Source organism: Perognathus longimembris, chromosome 6 (assembly GCF_023159225.1).
Source record: "Perognathus longimembris pacificus isolate PPM17 chromosome 6, ASM2315922v1, whole genome shotgun sequence".
Lineage (NCBI taxonomy): Eukaryota > Metazoa > Chordata > Mammalia > Rodentia > Heteromyidae > Perognathus > Perognathus longimembris.
The window spans coordinates 28,607,994-28,625,290 of NC_063166.1; the positions used below are offsets into that span (position 1 = coordinate 28,607,994).

The 17,297-nt window shown below is 42.7% G+C and overlaps 1 protein-coding gene across 2 annotated transcripts in view; it reads left to right on the forward strand.

Moving 5' to 3' along the window:
* Nedd9 (neural precursor cell expressed, developmentally down-regulated 9) overlaps nt 1-17,297 on the forward strand; it is a 110,386-nt gene that overhangs the window by 93,074 nt on the left and 15 nt on the right. For both annotated transcript variants that reach the window (XM_048348482.1, XM_048348481.1), the window contains exons 3-7: nt 8,836-8,937; nt 9,433-9,519; nt 10,294-11,535; nt 13,576-13,665; nt 15,996-17,297. The exon at nt 15,996-17,297 is cut by the window's right edge and continues 15 nt beyond it. In XM_048348482.1, coding sequence (XP_048204439.1) covers nt 8,836-8,937; nt 9,433-9,519; nt 10,294-11,535; nt 13,576-13,665; nt 15,996-16,505 — 2,031 coding nt within the window. In that variant the 3' untranslated portion in view covers nt 16,506-17,297. The remainder of the gene's footprint in view (nt 1-8,835; nt 8,938-9,432; nt 9,520-10,293; nt 11,536-13,575; nt 13,666-15,995) is intronic.

A 17,297-nucleotide genomic window follows, 5' to 3' on the forward strand; every position in this document is an offset into this window, starting at 1 on the left:
GTTGAGTTTGGGGCCGTCCCTGGAAAATGTCATTATTGAAAAGTCTTTAAAAAGCACATCTTCCCTGGGATTTTCTATTGGAGTGTGTGTGTGTGTGTGTGTGTGTGTGTGTGTGTGTGTGTGTGTGTGTGTGTGCATTGATGCGTGTGTGTGTGCATTGATTGTGTGTGAGTGTGTGTGTGTGTGAGTGTGTGTGTGTTGAGTACGTGGGCTTGAACTCAGGGCCTAGGCACTGTCCTTGAGCTTTTTTGCTCAAGGTTAGCACTGTACCACGTGAGCTACAGCTCTACTTTTGGCTTTTTGGTGGTTAATTGGAGTGAAGAGTCTCAGGCTTTTCTATTCTCACTGACTTCAAACCGCAATCCTCATGTCTCAGCCTCCTGATTAGCTAGGATTATAGGCATGAGCCACCTGTGCCTGATTGTGTTGGAGTATCTTGACCTGCAGTAGTGATATCATGATAATAGCAATGCTGGTATGATCAGCAAAAGTAACAACTCAAGTAAATCTAATGGTTATCAGGTACTGAAGTCTCCTTTCATTTGACTTTGATTGGAAATTCCCAGTGGCTCTGCCTCTAGGACCTGACTTTTGACACATAATGTGTTTCTGAGGATGAATTTCAATCTGAAAATATTCAAAACTCTTTTCTCCCATGGTTTAATCATGAAACATTTTGCAAGCAAATGACCTTGAGATCTGTGATGACTAAAACAGAACATGCTTATCAGAAAACAAACAAGAATGGACTATTCTGTTCCTATCATTTGTTCTCCTGAAATCCTGGTTATCATTGATTTTGTTAGACATTGTCATTTTTAAAGAATGTGTAGAAATAATTTGAGGCCTATAAAGATGCTGTCTATCTACAAAGAGGATTCTGTTCCTTTCTGCAAACCTAACAGACGCACATAAATCTAAATTTCATGCTTTGGGATACTCCAGACAGAACTGATGACTTACAGTCATGCCACAACTGAGCAAGCATGAGATGACTTCCAGTGAATCCTTCCTTTTGGATGTCATCCTTTGAGTTCCAACCCAAAGTGGGGCTAGGTCATCAAAGTCCTGCTTTAGGTAATCCTTAAAGTCCAGTGTTTCTCCAATACCCAAATAAGCTACTTAAGAAAAAAGTAATCTCTCAGACACCTCTTTCCCTATGCTCTCTGGGGAAAAAAGCAGCCTCAACTCTATGAATTTCTTGTCCTCTAAATTTTGACCTAGTGATTTTATACTGTCCTTTAACTCTGATGCCACTAAAAAGGTCTTTCATCCAGGCATGGTTGCTCATGTTTGTAATCCTAGCTACTCCAGAGGCAGAGATCAAGAGGATTGAGCTTGGAGGCTAGCATAGGCAAAAAGTTCACAAGTCTCCATCTCTAATAAAAAGCTGAGCCCAATGGCACACATACCTGTCTGACACCCCACCTACACACAGGAAGCACAAATAGGAGAAGATTGTGTTCCAAATTGGTCCAGATACAAACACAAGACCATATTCAAAGTAAATAAATAAATAAATAAATCCAAAAGGGCTGAGTTGTGACTCAAATGGTCCCAAGTTCAAATTCAAGTACTGCCAAAGGGGAAAGGAAGGGATTTATATTTTACATCTGTTCATAGAAATGATCTAGTTCATGTTTTCTGAAATCAAAGATCAAAGTAAACTCTGCATAGCCCAGGTGACAAATGCAATAGCCTTGGCTGAGGATTTAAGGTTTACTTTATGCCAGGAACTTTGTATTCTGTGTCTCGTCCTAATAGTCACAGTAACTTAAGAGATAAACACTATTAGTTTCATTTGACTGATAAAGAAATGGGCTGAGAATGATAAATCGTTCCATAGTGGTCATTTTCTCATGGCTACCACAAGGTAGAGCTGGGCTTCCGGTTCTACTCTGCCAGCCCAGCTGATGTCGGCCATGCCCCTCTTCACACCTAGTTCTCCCTTGGCTCTGGCACACAGCTTCTCATGACCTGAGGCCATCACATACCCTCAGAATCAAAACAAGCATGACATAGGTTCTTTTAGGCTGTATTTCCCTTCTGATAGCAAGGTAGAAAGAAGGCAGCTTGTTTTTGTTTATTTTTCCCTAAACATTCCCACATCTGTTTCTGGCTTGTGGTTGGGGAGAGAAAAAAAAACTCGAGTGTTTGCATCACCTGCTGACCATGCCAGCCCAACATTGTGGAATGGGGCTGTCTAGAGACCCTCCTTACCCTGCCATGGAGGTTTAGCCAATTGCTGAAACATTCCTCATGATTTCACTTTCTCATCCACATCTAACACTGAATCTGCTTCCTGGGCTCCCTCACCTGCCCAGTGCCACCACTTATGACTGGTAATACAGAGCTCTGTCTTGTGTCCCATGGACCCTACTCAACTTAGAGCAGAACTAAACTAAGCTTATTCTCTATAAGCAGATGCTGTTTACATCCACATCATCTTGCTTAAAACCTACTGTAGTCAACGTACAGTCGTGAGGCCTGCCATTTGATTATTTCAATTAATAAGAAATGGTCCCTGATTCCACCATGCTAAGAGAAGAGAGGAAAGGCACAACAGTCAGAGCATAAGTGAAGAGCACTGTTAGAGATGCACAGATGTCAGTCTCCAAGAGTTATAAGTATCCCCTGATACTGCAGGGGGTCATTCACCTGGGAAAGGTACCCTGGAGGAGAGAGGTAGTCAGCATAGCCTTAGAAATGGAATCCAATCTAAATATGAGAAAAGAAAGAGAGGCCAAAGACTGAAGACTACATTAATTGAGGCTCAAGGGTGTGCAGGGCTCTTAAGACAGAATAATTCAGTAGTTCTTAAGGAAGGAGGGCAAAAAAAAAATGCATAGATAAAAATGGAGCTGAAGACAGGCAATCCAGAGACCAGAGACATGTTTAACTTGACCATGATTCTTTTTTAAAAATTTGAATCAACTTTGCAAACCAGGGTTTCTTGCTTTTCCTCACAATTTGAGAGATCTGACAACATAGCATTTGAGGAGAGAACAGCTGTTAGCTGTAGCAGAGGCCTTACTACCTCTTTTTGGTAGGATGCCTCCCCATCACAGAAAGCCCAGATGTTTCTCCCCTGCACTTTAGTTGCTTGGCCTCACAAGCATGAGTTGTTTCTACAAGCTCAGGCAAACTGAACCTAGAAATACTAATGAAAAGCCTCAAGGGCCTTGTTTCTGACCCACTGACTCTCTCTGGTATTGGTTCTCAATGTGCATGTACTCTGGCCCCCTGCTATCCAAACAGAGACTCTCTTTAAATTTGAGGATGCATTGCTCTCAATATTATGGATCGTGAAAATACAGCCATCTCTCTGATGTCTCTGGACATTGGTTCCAGGCTCCTAAGGAGTTTGTACCCTAATCATGATCCCTCATAGACTTTAGATCATCTCTAACTAGCTGATAATATTTGATGTGTAACTACTTGTTGGGTTGTATTATTGAGGGGGAAATAATGGGAAAATTAAAGTCTGCAGATGAGAATTCATGGGTGCAGAACCATTAGAAAAACCTCCCCAAGGCAAGCGCTCTTGCCACTAGGCCAGGGAATACCAAATTCGAGAGACACGGGGTAAAAAAAGAGAAATAACTACAAAAGCAATACTTGCAAAACTGTTTGGTGTAAGTGAACTGAACAACTGGGCTGGGGGGAGGGAAGGGGGGGAGGGAGGGGGGCATGAGGGACAAGGCAACAAACAGTACAAGAAATGTATCCAACGCCCAACGTATGATACTGTAACCTCTCTGTACGTCAGTTTGAAAATAAAAATTTGAGAAAAAAAAAAAAAAAAAAAGAAGAAACCCACATATTTACACACAATTATAGAACTTGACCAGAACCACTGAGTATGTTGGATAGTGTAGGTAAACTGTTGTCACTGGATTTGATTTTGGTACCCTGGGTATTGTATACACATTTATCTGAATTAGGGAAGGGAAGGAGAACATCGAAATGGTGAGACAAAGAGGGAACCAATTCAACAGTGATACTTTCAAGACAATATGTTGTAAACTAGCTGTACAACTCGGGGAGGCAAAGAATTGATAAGGAGGGAAGGTGGTAGAAAAATGAGGGAGGAAGTAACAAGTTTGACAAGAAATGTACTCACTACCTTACATATGTAACTGTAATCCCTCTGTACATCACCTTACAATAAAATTAATTTTTTAAAAATTAAAAAAAAAAAAAAAAAGAAAAACCTCCCCAAATAGCCCATGTGCACAGTATCTAAAGCTCAAAATAGAGAGAATCAAGGACCATTAGCATGAGATTAGGCAAGCTGAGCTGTTTTTTCTTGTTCTTATATAAATAGATTCATTAGAGATGTAATATACTCTCAATCTGTCATCTTTTGGTCCTATGGGGCCTTGGAGATTGATTTGATGGACCCTTTTACTTTTTTAAATGTTTATTTAGCCAGTTAACACTGACTGATCATGCTGCTATATGGTAAATTATCTGAGAAGCTACATATTAAAGGATCTAATCTTGGAGTTTTTATTAGAGCATTAGTAGTCTGCAGGCAGTCAGTTGTTATAAAGCCCTGCAGCCCACAAATACACTTAACACTATCTGGAAACAGGCCAGAGAGGGAAGAAAGAACAAAATCATACCAACAAACCAATCCAGCTCCAATGGAGAGCTGACTTGAGACACCATGGTGATCAGAGATGAACCAGGAGACAGGACACAGGACATGAAGACAGAGACATGTGGCATGGCATAATGGCACCTGAGCTGGCCTGACCCTAAATAGGGTCAGGTTAGGTGGCTGGGTCATAGGAAGCTCCAAGACCCAGACACTTGAATAACAGGTTCAGTAACCTATAGGCCATGTGCCCACCCCAGTCTCTTGGAATTCAGGAACACCCATCACCTGGAGATGGGACTTCCCTTCCTGTAGGAATCCATTAACACCCATCAAGACAAGATGCCAGATAGTGCAACTTGCCATGTGGCCAATGATGGCACTGGCCAGATCTTTCCTCCATATCACAATGCATATAGAAATAATATCAAACTGCACCCCAATAGTATGTTCAGTTAATAATTAATATGAGTCAATAAAAATTTTAAAGAAGAAAACAAAGAAAAAAACTGCTTTTGTAGCTCTTCCTGAAGTGTCTGCCTTGGGAGTATCCTCTTAGTTAACAAGAGCTGTATATTGGTATACTAACGTCTGGACACGGTTGGCTTCCTCCTGGGATCTGGGATGGAAAATCCATCTCTGAACATAGAAAGCTTCTGCAAGGTCATCAAGAACACAGTCTGGCCATTGGCCCCCAGCAGACCTCACAAGTGATCCCCCTGAAGCAACACTAATGAATTAAGAGGTCAGTTTGGTAATTTCCAAGGCTAAACCTTTGTAACTATAAATAAATGCGTAGCATGAAAGGAATGCAGAGAAGAAAAACAAACAGAAAGAAAAAAGGAAATGAAAAAACTGACTTGATTTCATTGAGAGACTTGGTTTTAAATGACTTTTTCTATTGCAATTCCTTTCATGCCCAAGAGACCTCTTCCAAACTTGAGGTCCCCATGAAGTGCCTCTTTGGCTGAGGGTCAGTAGTTATAGGAGGTTGGGGTGAGGAGAGAAAGTAGAAAGAATTTTGTGTGCTCCTGTCAGGCAGGAAGAAAGAAGTCTTAATGAACCACAGAGCTGGAAACCAAGGGACAGCTCGGTCAGCACTTTCCTCTGAGGAGAGAACACACAATTGGCATGAAAGTGACCCCAGCCATAGTTCAAGATGGAGAATGTCCACGAGGAAACTTCCAGTTCCCAATCCTTTAGACATCACAGCTCAGATCACTAAGTGGCTTGGACATGCCTGACCAGATGCAAAACGTCGGTCCCACTTAAATGTCATTTGTGGACCCATGTGAATTTCAATTGTACCATCATCAGAAACACTACAGTCTGGGGACACTGTCTCTTGTTGGCTTTTTCCCTCAGTGGTTTGCACCATCTGGTTCTTTAACTGTATAAACAAGGAAAATGACTGGTTTGGAATGCAAAGTCTTTAAAAACCAGATGACCACAGGCATCCTTTAAATGAGAAAGAGAGTGCAAGTTTGGGTTCTGTGACATTTGTCAGGAAGTGAAATGTTAAATACCAACAAGGATGAATGCCCTATGCCCAGGAAGGTCCACAAAGGTTTTGCTTGCAATTCTTTCTGAGAGTCAGGCCCCATTTATGTTTCCTCTATTGGCATTTTCAAACACTAGCATGACCCCCTCACCCTCTAGTTCCCAGCCCCCTCCCTCCTTTAAATGAAAGTTGAACAGTTCCGGTGCACTTCAGCTTTGCTTCTCCATCTGCTTTATCCCTAAATTGGCACCCTTGGAGCAAACCACTCTTGGAAACGTTCAGACTGAACAAAAGCTGCATTGTGAACAGGTTCTAGTATAAAGCCACTGTAGAGAGCTATAAATAGAGAGCTGATGAGATAGACTTCGTAAAGATCTTCATTTCTCTCCTAGACAATAGCAAGTGCACACACACACACACATATGCACACACAAAACTTGCAGAAGGGCATTAGGAGCGCAGCTTGCTTTGCTTTCACAAAGGGCCTCCTGCTTCAAAAAGAAAGACTTGCTGTGCACAATATAGCAGCCATTGTGGAAAATGATTCTGATGCTCTATGCCAACAAACCTTAAAGCAATAGGCTCCAGTTTCAAAAGACAGAGAAAAGACTTGATGGAAATGTTGACTGCATGCTAATCTCCTTTACTTTCATTACAAGAAATAACCAGTTGTAAGTGACAGGGATTTAGAACAAAATTGAACTGGAGCATTTTTGAGTGCCTGGGGAGAAGAGCATTGGTGCATTTGGCTGGGTTCCACCCCTCGCAACAGAAGATGGACGTGGAGCATACTTCACATAGCTTCAGAGGCAGCCTGACGCCAGTCTCCACATTAGAGAAAGATAAAAGATGAACATTTCCTAGGGAATGGCCAACTCTTCCTAATTTATAATGTCTGTTCTCAAAAGCATCTTGGCAATACTCAAGGAGAATACTGTTAATAATTGGGGAGGGGGGAAGCAGTTAGGCAAAGAAAAGAGACTCTGGCAACCTAGACTCTCTGGGAGGATAAAATATATTTCAAAATACATTGTTTAAATAGTGTCTTTACCCATGGTTAAGAAACCATTGTAGTGTGTAGAAAGGAAAATAAGAGCCTGCCAGGTGAGATTCATTTCATTGACTCAAACACCAGAGTCATGGCGAATGCATTGAGCTTCTGAAATCCCTAGGACACAGGAACTTGTGGCATGTTTGTTTTACTGTGGAAATGAAGAAATAAGAGGTTAGGCTGTTGTAAGTCAAAAAAACAGAGAAGCTACATTTTGAGAGGTCCAATCAGGAGTCTTTATTAGAAGGCCAGCAATGCAGTTGCTGCAGGCAGAATCTTATCACAGAAACCAGCAGCCCCTCAAATACAGTCAGAAAATTGAACCAGGAGAGCAGGAGAGAAAAGAAGGAGCAGAAAAACAATACTAACAAACCAGATAAGTTCCAATGGAAAGCTGAAGTGGGACGCCATGTTGACCAGAGGAGAGCCAGGAGACAGGAGACACCAGCAGACAGAAGACATGAGGCACAGCATACCGGAGACTGAGCTGGTCCAGGCCTATACAGGATCAGGTCAGTGGGCAGGGACACAGGGAGCTTGAGAGTTCACCACCCAAGACTCGCAGGTCCAGAAACCTATTGTACAAGTCCTTGCCCCGGCCTCTAGGAATTCAGGCACACCCATCACCTGCGAGGTGGGACTGCCCTGCCTCCCTAAGAAGACAAGACAGCATCAGTTAAACCCAGTACCCTATCATCCACCATGTGACCAAGATGGTGCCCAGTTAGATTCAGCATCCCTACTTCAAGGCCAGAAGACTGACTTCTTGTACCAGTGCAGTCAGCCCTCTGTACCTCTGCTTCCACATCTGGAAATTCAACCCATCACCAATCACAAATACTTAGAAAAAAAAAAACAACAACCTTGCATCTGGGATAAACATGAACACTTTTTTTCTTATCATTCCCTAAGCAACACAGTATAAAATAGCTATTGACAGAGAGCCTGTGCATGGCACATCTAAGGACTAGACAGTGCACAGGCTATATGCAAATACTATACCCTTTTCTATGAGAAATGAGCATCCATGGATTGGGATATTTATAGGGGATCTTGGAGTCAATCCCCTATAGATACTGAAGGACAATCTTATTTCCTTCATTTCCTAAGTTAGAGTGAAAGCACTTGGAAAGTTATAGGACAGCACTGTTGAGCATGTGCTTTGCTTTGTGAAAGTGCTCTGGTGACCCATGGAATTTAGTTCGAATCACAGTAATAATGCCAGATGAAGAGGCATACTGGGGAAGGCATGAGAGGAATTTTAAGTGCCCAAACTATTCCTATTATGCACTTCACAAAACTTTTGGAGCCTTTGGCTGCTCCCATGGGGTCATTTAGGTCTTTCATAATTTAAACACCAATCTCCTTAAAGCACATAACAGGAGTTGATAAGCTTTGAGATGGTCTTGTTAACACAAAGAAGGGCAACACAGGCATTTCTAGGACTTGCTCAATATTGGAATCTGAGTGGGATAGAAATTGACTAGCCTGCTGTCTTCTTCCTTTTCTTTCTTATTTCCTTCTTTTCTTCTCGCTTCCTTCTTCCTGTCTTTTGCTCCCTTTTTCTCCTCTCTCTCTTCTTTCTTCCTTCTTTCCTCCATCCTTCCTGTTTCTAGGAAAGGGATGAGTTCCTGATTAGGAAACTAGGAGATACTTACAGCTCTGTGTTATTGCCCACAGGTGGTCACCCCGGTGCGGACAGGCCATGGCTACGTGTACGAGTACCCATCCAGATACCAAAAGGATGTCTACGATGTCCCTCCTTCCCACGCCACTCAAGGGGTATGTAATGAGCACACAATGAACAGAAAAGAAGGGCTCTCAGCACAGCATTTCTTCAGAACAGTAGAGAGGAAAGAAAATTCACCAATTGGGTAGAATTTCATATAAGGCTTTGTACAAGTTGTCAATCCAGGAAACATGTTAGCCAATATTATCTAAATTGTATTTTCAGGATTTGCCTTATTAAGAAATCCCAGTCTGTTATCAGAGAACCCTTGACGCTTTATCGGGTTATCGTTTTATTTCAGGAAGTATAAATTTTACGTTACTATTTAAAGTAAATGGTAGGTATGGCTTGTCATTTAAGATCATTTTTGTATTCAGTTTAAATTGAAGAATGTAAATTTATAAAGAAAACTTCTATCAACCACTTACTTAGGATGGAATGGTGCCAAGTCTGTTCATAATCTGGCAAACAAATGAACAATGAAAAAGTAGTATACAATGACTAAGATAAGACATTTCCATTCTGGGTAACCAAGTGTTTCTCTCCAGGTATATGACATCCCTCCTTCATCAGTGAAAGGCCCAGTGGGAGAGATAAAACCTCAAGGGGTATATGACATCCCCCCAACTAAAGGAGTAAGTGTGAATTTGAAGGACAACTAATACAGTGTGTGAGTGTGCATGTGTGTGCTCTTTGGGATAAAACAAAAAGGCAAAGTCTACAGGGAACTAGACTTCGTGAGAGAAAAAGGGAAGGAGGGAGGGGAATGGGAAAGTAAAGAGAGAGAAGAAAAGAGAGGAGCAGAGGGAAGGGTAAAGGGGAGGAAGAGAGAGAGGAAGAAATGGAAAAGCAATAATTAAAAATAATTCTGAAGATTTCATGTGACTTTGCCTATTCAATGGGAAAGTCAATAAGGAGAGCTAATGAAAGGGAAGATGGCTACTCTGAGATCTAACAGAGCTCATGTTTATAGAGTGTTCTACAGCCCCCACAGTCCATATACAAGAGGCAGCTTGCTGGATTCACACTAGCCCCTGGGGTGCACCTGCACTGCACACACACTTATCCCTACTGCACAGGTAAGGGAGCCACGGAACTCAGGCAGCTTCACAGTTCATGTGATGAGCAGGGACAGCAGAGGGATGACATAGGTCTTAACTAGTGTGTTAATGTGGTGTCTGTCACTCAGCATGACCAGTCCAGGAAGGACAGCCCCTCCCCCCATCCCCCACCCCCAGGATCTCAGCAGCCTCTTGAGAAGCACCTACTGTTAATGAAGGGAAGAATAGGGATGTCTCAGATGCAGGTCCATTTTGGGCTGCATTTTCCTGCATTTCCTGTTCAGTTTCTGCATGCGACCATGTGCCAACTACACAAATCAAGAGCTTTGCCCTTTGTGTACTTTCCAGGTCTATGCCATTCCACCAACTGCCTGCCGAGATGAAGCAGGCCTTCGGGAAAAGGAATACGACTTTCCTCCTCCAATGAGACAACCTGGAAGGCCAGACATGAGACCTGAGGGGGTTTATGACATCCCCCCAACCAGCACCAAGCCAATGGAGAAGGACCTTCACACTAAATGCAACTGTGATGTTTCAGGAGCCACTGAATCTGTGGCTCGAAGGCACCAGACCCTGTCCCTTCATCATTCGCCCCCACAGCTGGCTCCATCCTCAGACACTCCGAGTGATGCCTATGATGTCCCCCGTGGGGTCCAGTTTCTGGAACCACCCACAGAAAGCCATGAGAAAACACACCCCCAGGAAAGAGATGGTGTTTATGATGTCCCTCTTCATAACCCAGCAGATACTAAGGGCTCTCGGGATGTGGTCGATGGAATAAACCGACTGTCTTTCTCCAGTACAGGCAGCACCAGGAGTAATATGTCTACATCTTCCACCTCTTCAAAGGAGTCCTCCCTGTCAGCCTCCCCATCTCAGGACAAAAGGCTCTTACTGGATCCAGATACAGCCATTGAGAGGCTCCATCGGCTCCAGCAGGCCCTGGAGATGGGTGTGTGTAGCCTTATGGGACTGGTCACCACAGACTGGAGATGCTATGGATACATGGAACGACACATCAACGAGATACGCAATGCAGTAGACAAGGTAGAACTGTTTCTGAGGGAGTACCTCCATTTTGCCAAGGGTGCTGTAGCAAATGCCTCCTGCCTCCCAGAACTCATCCTCCATAACAAAATGAAGCGAGAGCTCCAAAGAGTCGAGGACTCTCATCAGATTCTAAGCCAAACCAGCCATGACTTAAATGAACGCAGCTGGTCTCTGAATATACTTGCCATCAACAAGCCCCAGAACAAGTGTGATGATCTGGACCGGTTTGTAATGGTGGCCAAGACAGTGCCCGATGATGCCAAGCAACTGACCACCACCATCAACACCAATGCTGAGGCCCTCTTCAGACCAGGCCCCGGCAGTTGGCATCAGAAAAATGGGCCTGAGAACCTCATCAACTCACCCGAGTACACACACCCTGCGTCCCAGATGCAGCTGCTGCAGCCTGGTGACTATAAGACCCAGGCCCACAACAAACAACTGACCTCTGCTCTGGGCAAGGAGCAGCCACCCGACTATGGTAGCAGCGATGGCTCAGAAAGAAGCTGGATGGATGATTATGATTATGTCCACCTACAGGTAAAGACCCCAGACTCCTAGCTCATCTGCATGCATACTCAGGAAGTCTGTAAGGTTGTTGGGCTGACTACCAAAAGGGAGAACATGATTAATGCTAGCTAGCCCAGTGGTTTTTAAATTGGAGGTGATATTGGAAAATTAAAGGTGGAAGAAAATTGAGGGTCTGAGGGTCCTGAGACTTTGGTTCTAGAGCTTACTGACAATAATTGTGGACCAGAAGTGGCACTGCGGCTCAGGTGATAGAGTGCTATCCTTGAGCACAAAGAAGCTCGGGGACAGCACCTAGGCCCTGAGTTCAAGCCCCAGGACCAGCAAAAAAAAACCAATTTGTTAAAAAAATATATATGTATATATTTATATGTATATATACATATATATATATATATATGGCTGGGAATGTGGCTTAGTAGTAGGTAGAGTGCTTGCCTAGCATGCATGAAACCCTGGGTTCAATTCCTCAGCACCACATAAACAGAAAAAGCTGGAAGTGGCACTGTGGCTCAAGTTGATAGCGTGCTAGCCTTGAACTTGAGCAAAAAGAAGCCAGGGACAGTGCTCAGGCCGAGTTCAAGCCCCAGGACTGGCAAAATAAAATTAAAAAAAATAATAATAACAGGGCACCAACTCATGTCTCCTTCTTAGGTCTTAATTTCGTTTGCAAAGCAAATGGCAAGCAGGTATGGATTTAGACCCCACTGATATGCCACAGGCAGCTGGAAACTTGCCAAAGGATAGCATGTCCTCCTGTAATCATACCAACTCTTTTTTGTATTTTATGATATGGTGCTACATAATAGTTTATTGTTTTAAAAGTCAAAATAATAAGAAAAATATTTTGCTATTAAGGTAAAACATTGAAAATTTCAATATCTAGATCACTTCTAAGATACATGATACATTCTAGAGTGTGTGTGTGTGTGTGTGTGTGTGTGTGTGTGTGTGTACCCTATCTCAGACTCACTTAGAGGACCAGTAGACTAGTTGGCTTCAAACTTCACTTGTATATGGAAAACTGTAATCACAGCTTGCTTTCAACAGTGGGAATCCTACCAATTTCTAAGTTGACCTGGATACCCACACAACAGGACACTAGCAGTTCGTCCCCAACTCCTAGCTACTTAAGAGGCTGAGATTATTTGGATCATGGCTCCCAGAGAGCCCCTGCAGAAAACAAAAATGTTTGTGAGACCCCCTCTCCACAAAGAACTAAATGGGGTGGCAGAGCCTGTTGTCCTAGCTACAGTGGCAATCTTAATGGGTGTATTACACTCAGGTCCACTCCTGGGCAGGAAGCTAAACCTCTCCAAAATAAGCACACATTAGGGCTGAAGGCATGGCTAAATGATAACAGTGACTCTTAGCAAGTTCAAACCTCAGCATGAAGGAGAAGAAGAAATATTTATATTTTGTCTTATTATCTTATTCTGCCCTTTTCATTTGATAGAGAGCCATGACTTAATTATTCTGAAAACTTTTAAATTACTAAATGCCCCTGAGTGCAAGACAGTAGGGAGTCCACTAAGCAGTAAAGCTAATAATTGGTGCTAAAGATGGGTAAGGTGGGGAGGGCAGATAGATATACGGACACCTGCCTCAATGCCCTTCCAATTCTACACATTGGGAAAGAACAATTTTGAGTGGGTGAGTCAGAGAAACTAGAAGTGAAATGTGGGCCACACATAGACCATGTACAGAGGATTATAGGTTCACATTTAACCTACTAGAAAAGAAACATAATCACTAGTGCTTCTTAAGGAAGTTCCAAGGGGATTATAGGAAAAATGTGAAAATGGCAGCCCACAGAGATCATGGCACTCACATGGAAACAGCTCTCAGGTTTCAGCCTCAATTTCCATTGTAACTGGGAGCAGTGGCTGAGAAAGAAGGCTGTCATAACTATTTGGGGTGCTCAGAGGCTAACTGGTCATGTGAGAAGTGATCGAGAGAGTGGAAAATAAGAGAGGATATATGTTGTTAATGACATGATAGGTCTATATGACTCACCATGTTGAGTTAATGTGTTCTTTATGTTGGAAATAGGGTAAGGAAGAATTTGAGCGGCAACAGAAGGAGCTATTAGAAAAAGAGAACATCATCAAACAGAGCAAGATGCAGCTGGAACATCATCAGGTAAGTTGAACTCAGAAAAAAAAATACCAACGCTGGGTGGGAAAAAATTTCCTGCTTAGTAGGCAAAGTATAACTTCAAAAGATCCTGATTTGGGTTCTGCCAGCACACTGGCATAAATAGGCTCCCAGGCATATAATAGGTACAATAGGCACAAGAACAAAGAGAAAGGTGATGGCCTCACTGATAGAGCCAGGTGTACCTTGATACATCCAAATGATATTTTTTCCCCTCAGACTCAATCTGTTTATACATAACTTATTAGGAACAATTAAGACTTTTACTCTTGAAACACAAGACTCACTCAAGCTTGCCCAAGCATATTCGTTTTCTATTGGGGTCATAGTAATGAAATTCAAGATCATAAAAATGAAGATAGAGCTCAATTTAATGGAAACCAGGACTTCATATTCTCTCTCTTGTTTTAATACTTCAAGCTCTGCTTCTCTCTATACATCTGGTTCATTCTCTGCTTTCTGACGTTTTCTCTGGTCACCCAGTCATCTGATTCCCTCTGTAACTCAATGGAACCCATAAGTGCTACTCAAGCTCTTCCTATAGAAATGTTTTCTGGCATCAAACTTAGGATCCTCTTGCATCAACCCCTTGGGTGCAAGGATTATAGGTATATGCCACTGTGCCTAGCCCCAAGCCTCTTCTATAGATGACATTTTATCTCAGCTTCTTCAGCTGGTGGTTGACTGCCTTCGATGATATAAGTCCCTCAGAGAGTATGACATACAACTTTTTTTTTTGCCAGTCCTAGAGCTTGAACTCAGGGCCTAAGCACTGTCCCTGGCTTCTTTTTGCTCAAGTCTAGCACTCTACCACTTGAGCCACAGCACCACTTCTGGCCTTTTCTATATATGTGGTGCTGAAGAATCGAACCCAGGGCTTCATGTATATGAGGCAAGCACTCTTGCCACTAGGCCATATTCCCAACCCCCTCAGAGAGTATGAGTCTCATCTCTTCCGTGTCACTTCTCTACCTGTCTTTTGGCAGCAACACAAGCCTGTGCCTTGACTGTGAGTGGTCCAGTCTAAGAATAGGAAGCTAGGGTACAATGTTTTCAAAACATACCTAGGACTTTGGGCAGACCACGCTCATTCAGGGGTGAAGTATGAGTAGGCCAGGCCATAATGGGTAATGAGTGGACAAAGACATAAAAATACACAGAAATGAGTTGAAGATTTGCAAGCCTTTAAAATGCAATGAAATGGCAGGTGATGATATGACACAGTGTGTCCTCTCCAGGAAACCTGACTTCGAAACCTTGCATTCTGGCTAGTGAGAAAATCATCCATTTCTCTCCAGCTAATGAATTTTCTGATGAGCACATTTACAAAAGGATAAGCTATATGAAATAGAATTCACTGTTTGTAAATAGTCTGGAACATGCTCCTGTGTGGGCTTATGTTTGCAGTGGTCTGTGACCAAGCAATGCAACAGGGTTTGAAGGAACTTAAGGAAACCATGGTGATTCCTGAGAAGCAAGCAACTTCCATGCAACAGTAAGCTGCTGTGCATTTCTTGGGGGAAGGGAAAGAGGCCATGAGCTTTCATTTGGTCTGAGCATGGTAAGAAGAGAGCCAACACTTTCCCCAATAAGGAACAAAATGATGGTAAATTATTTGACAACAAACTCACTGTATTTGGTTTTCAGATATTATCACTCAGTATTTAACAAGCATTTACACTGAGTCTATATTAACTCATTTAACTTTCATAAAGACATAGGTGACAAGGCTGGGGTTTAAACTCTATACAACTGGACTGAAGGCAAAGAAAAGCCAGGCACTAGGAACTCATGCCTAGAATCCTAGTTACTGAGGAGGCTGAAATGTGAGGATAATGGTTCAAAGATAGCCCAGGCACACCAATCTGAGAGGCTCTTTATCTCCAATTTACCAGCAAAAAGCAGGAAGTGAAGGTGTGGCTCAAGTAGTAGAGAGCTACTGTTGGGCAGAAAAAGTGAAGCAAAGGTGTGAGGGCCTGAGTTCAAGCCTGAGTACCGGCACACACACACACACACACACATACACACACACACACACACACACACACTTACATTCAACCCAAAAAGAAAGAAGGCAGAGGAGACCAATGGTGTCACCACAGGTGTGAGATGGAGGCTTTCTTAGGGATCCTTATCCTCAACACCCACATTGTAGTTTAGGAAGCAAAGCAACTTGACCAAGTTACCTCACAGGTACCAAGGACCTTCACCCTAAATAGGGATGAAACCCATATCCTTCAAGTCTTGCCCAAATTCATTACCATTGTAACACACAGCTTTGTGTTTCATAAAATCTACTTTCCTCTCCCTTTCAGCTGAGTCAGTTCCAGCTATTGGAACAAGAAATTACGAAGCCAGTAGAGAATGATATCTCCAAGTGGAAGCCCCCTCAGAACCTCCCCACCACAAACAGCACTGTGGGGGCCCAGGATCGGCAGTTGCTTTGCTTCTACTATGACCAGTGTGAGACTCATTTCATATCACTTCTCAATGCCATTGATGCTCTCTTCAGCTGTGTCAGTTCAGCTCAGCCTCCCCGGATCTTTGTGGCTCACAGCAAGTTTGTCATCCTCAGTGCACACAAACTGGTGTTCATTGGAGATACCTTGACAAGGCAGGTGGCTGCCCAGGATATCCGCAACAAAGTCATGAACTCCAGTAACCAGCTCTGTGAACAGCTCAAGACCATAGTAATGGCAACCAAGATGGCAGCCCTCCATTACCCCAGCACTACAGCCCTGCAGGAAATGGTGCATCAAGTAACTGACCTGTCCAGAAATGCTCAGCTCTTCAAGCGTTCCTTGCTGGAGATGGCCACATTCTGAGGGGGAAAAAAAGGACCAGGAGGGGACTGAACGAATGATTATTACGGAAAACTGGAAATACTATCTGGTTTTTGTAAATATTATCTATTTTTGTAGATTATTTTATATGAAAATGGAATATTTTAACATTTTATGCATTAGACAACTTTCAGAAAATTCAGGGAGCTAGAGAGGGAAATCATTTATTTTTCCCTGTGTGGTTCTTATGTATACATATAAGTATCTAAGACATAAGCTGTATAGATATTTGTCCATGTGTTGTGGGTTCATGTTTGTTTGTAGATGTTTGTCTGATACATTCCATTTGAAAAAAAATAACATGAATTAAAAAGCACCTTAGTAAGTACCTCCAAATGCTGCATTTTGGGGATTTTTTTAGAAAAATATACCAGCTGTTTGTAATATTGCTCTACATGCTTTCGTGATGATCTGAGCCTGGCACACCCAAATCTGGGAAACATAGTATGTTTGCCAATGTTCGCCTCCCACACAATGAGGCATGGTATGGCTTATTCATGTTTGGAAACTTCTTTCAAAACTGACTGTCTTGAACACATTCTAACAAAATGTTCCATTTATGGTTGAAAAAGTTCTTTTGGAGAGCAAGTTTCAAAAAGTCTACATTAACCCAAGTTCCAGAGTGTCAGGTGCCAGGAAGAAAGAGGGGCACAAGCACTCTACTAAGAAGCTACATCCATATTTGATTAAAATGGGGTTATTTTAACACTTGACAGCTACAGTAAAATGAAATTAGTTTCCCTGGGGCTACTGGATCTGGGTTTGTGAGTGATT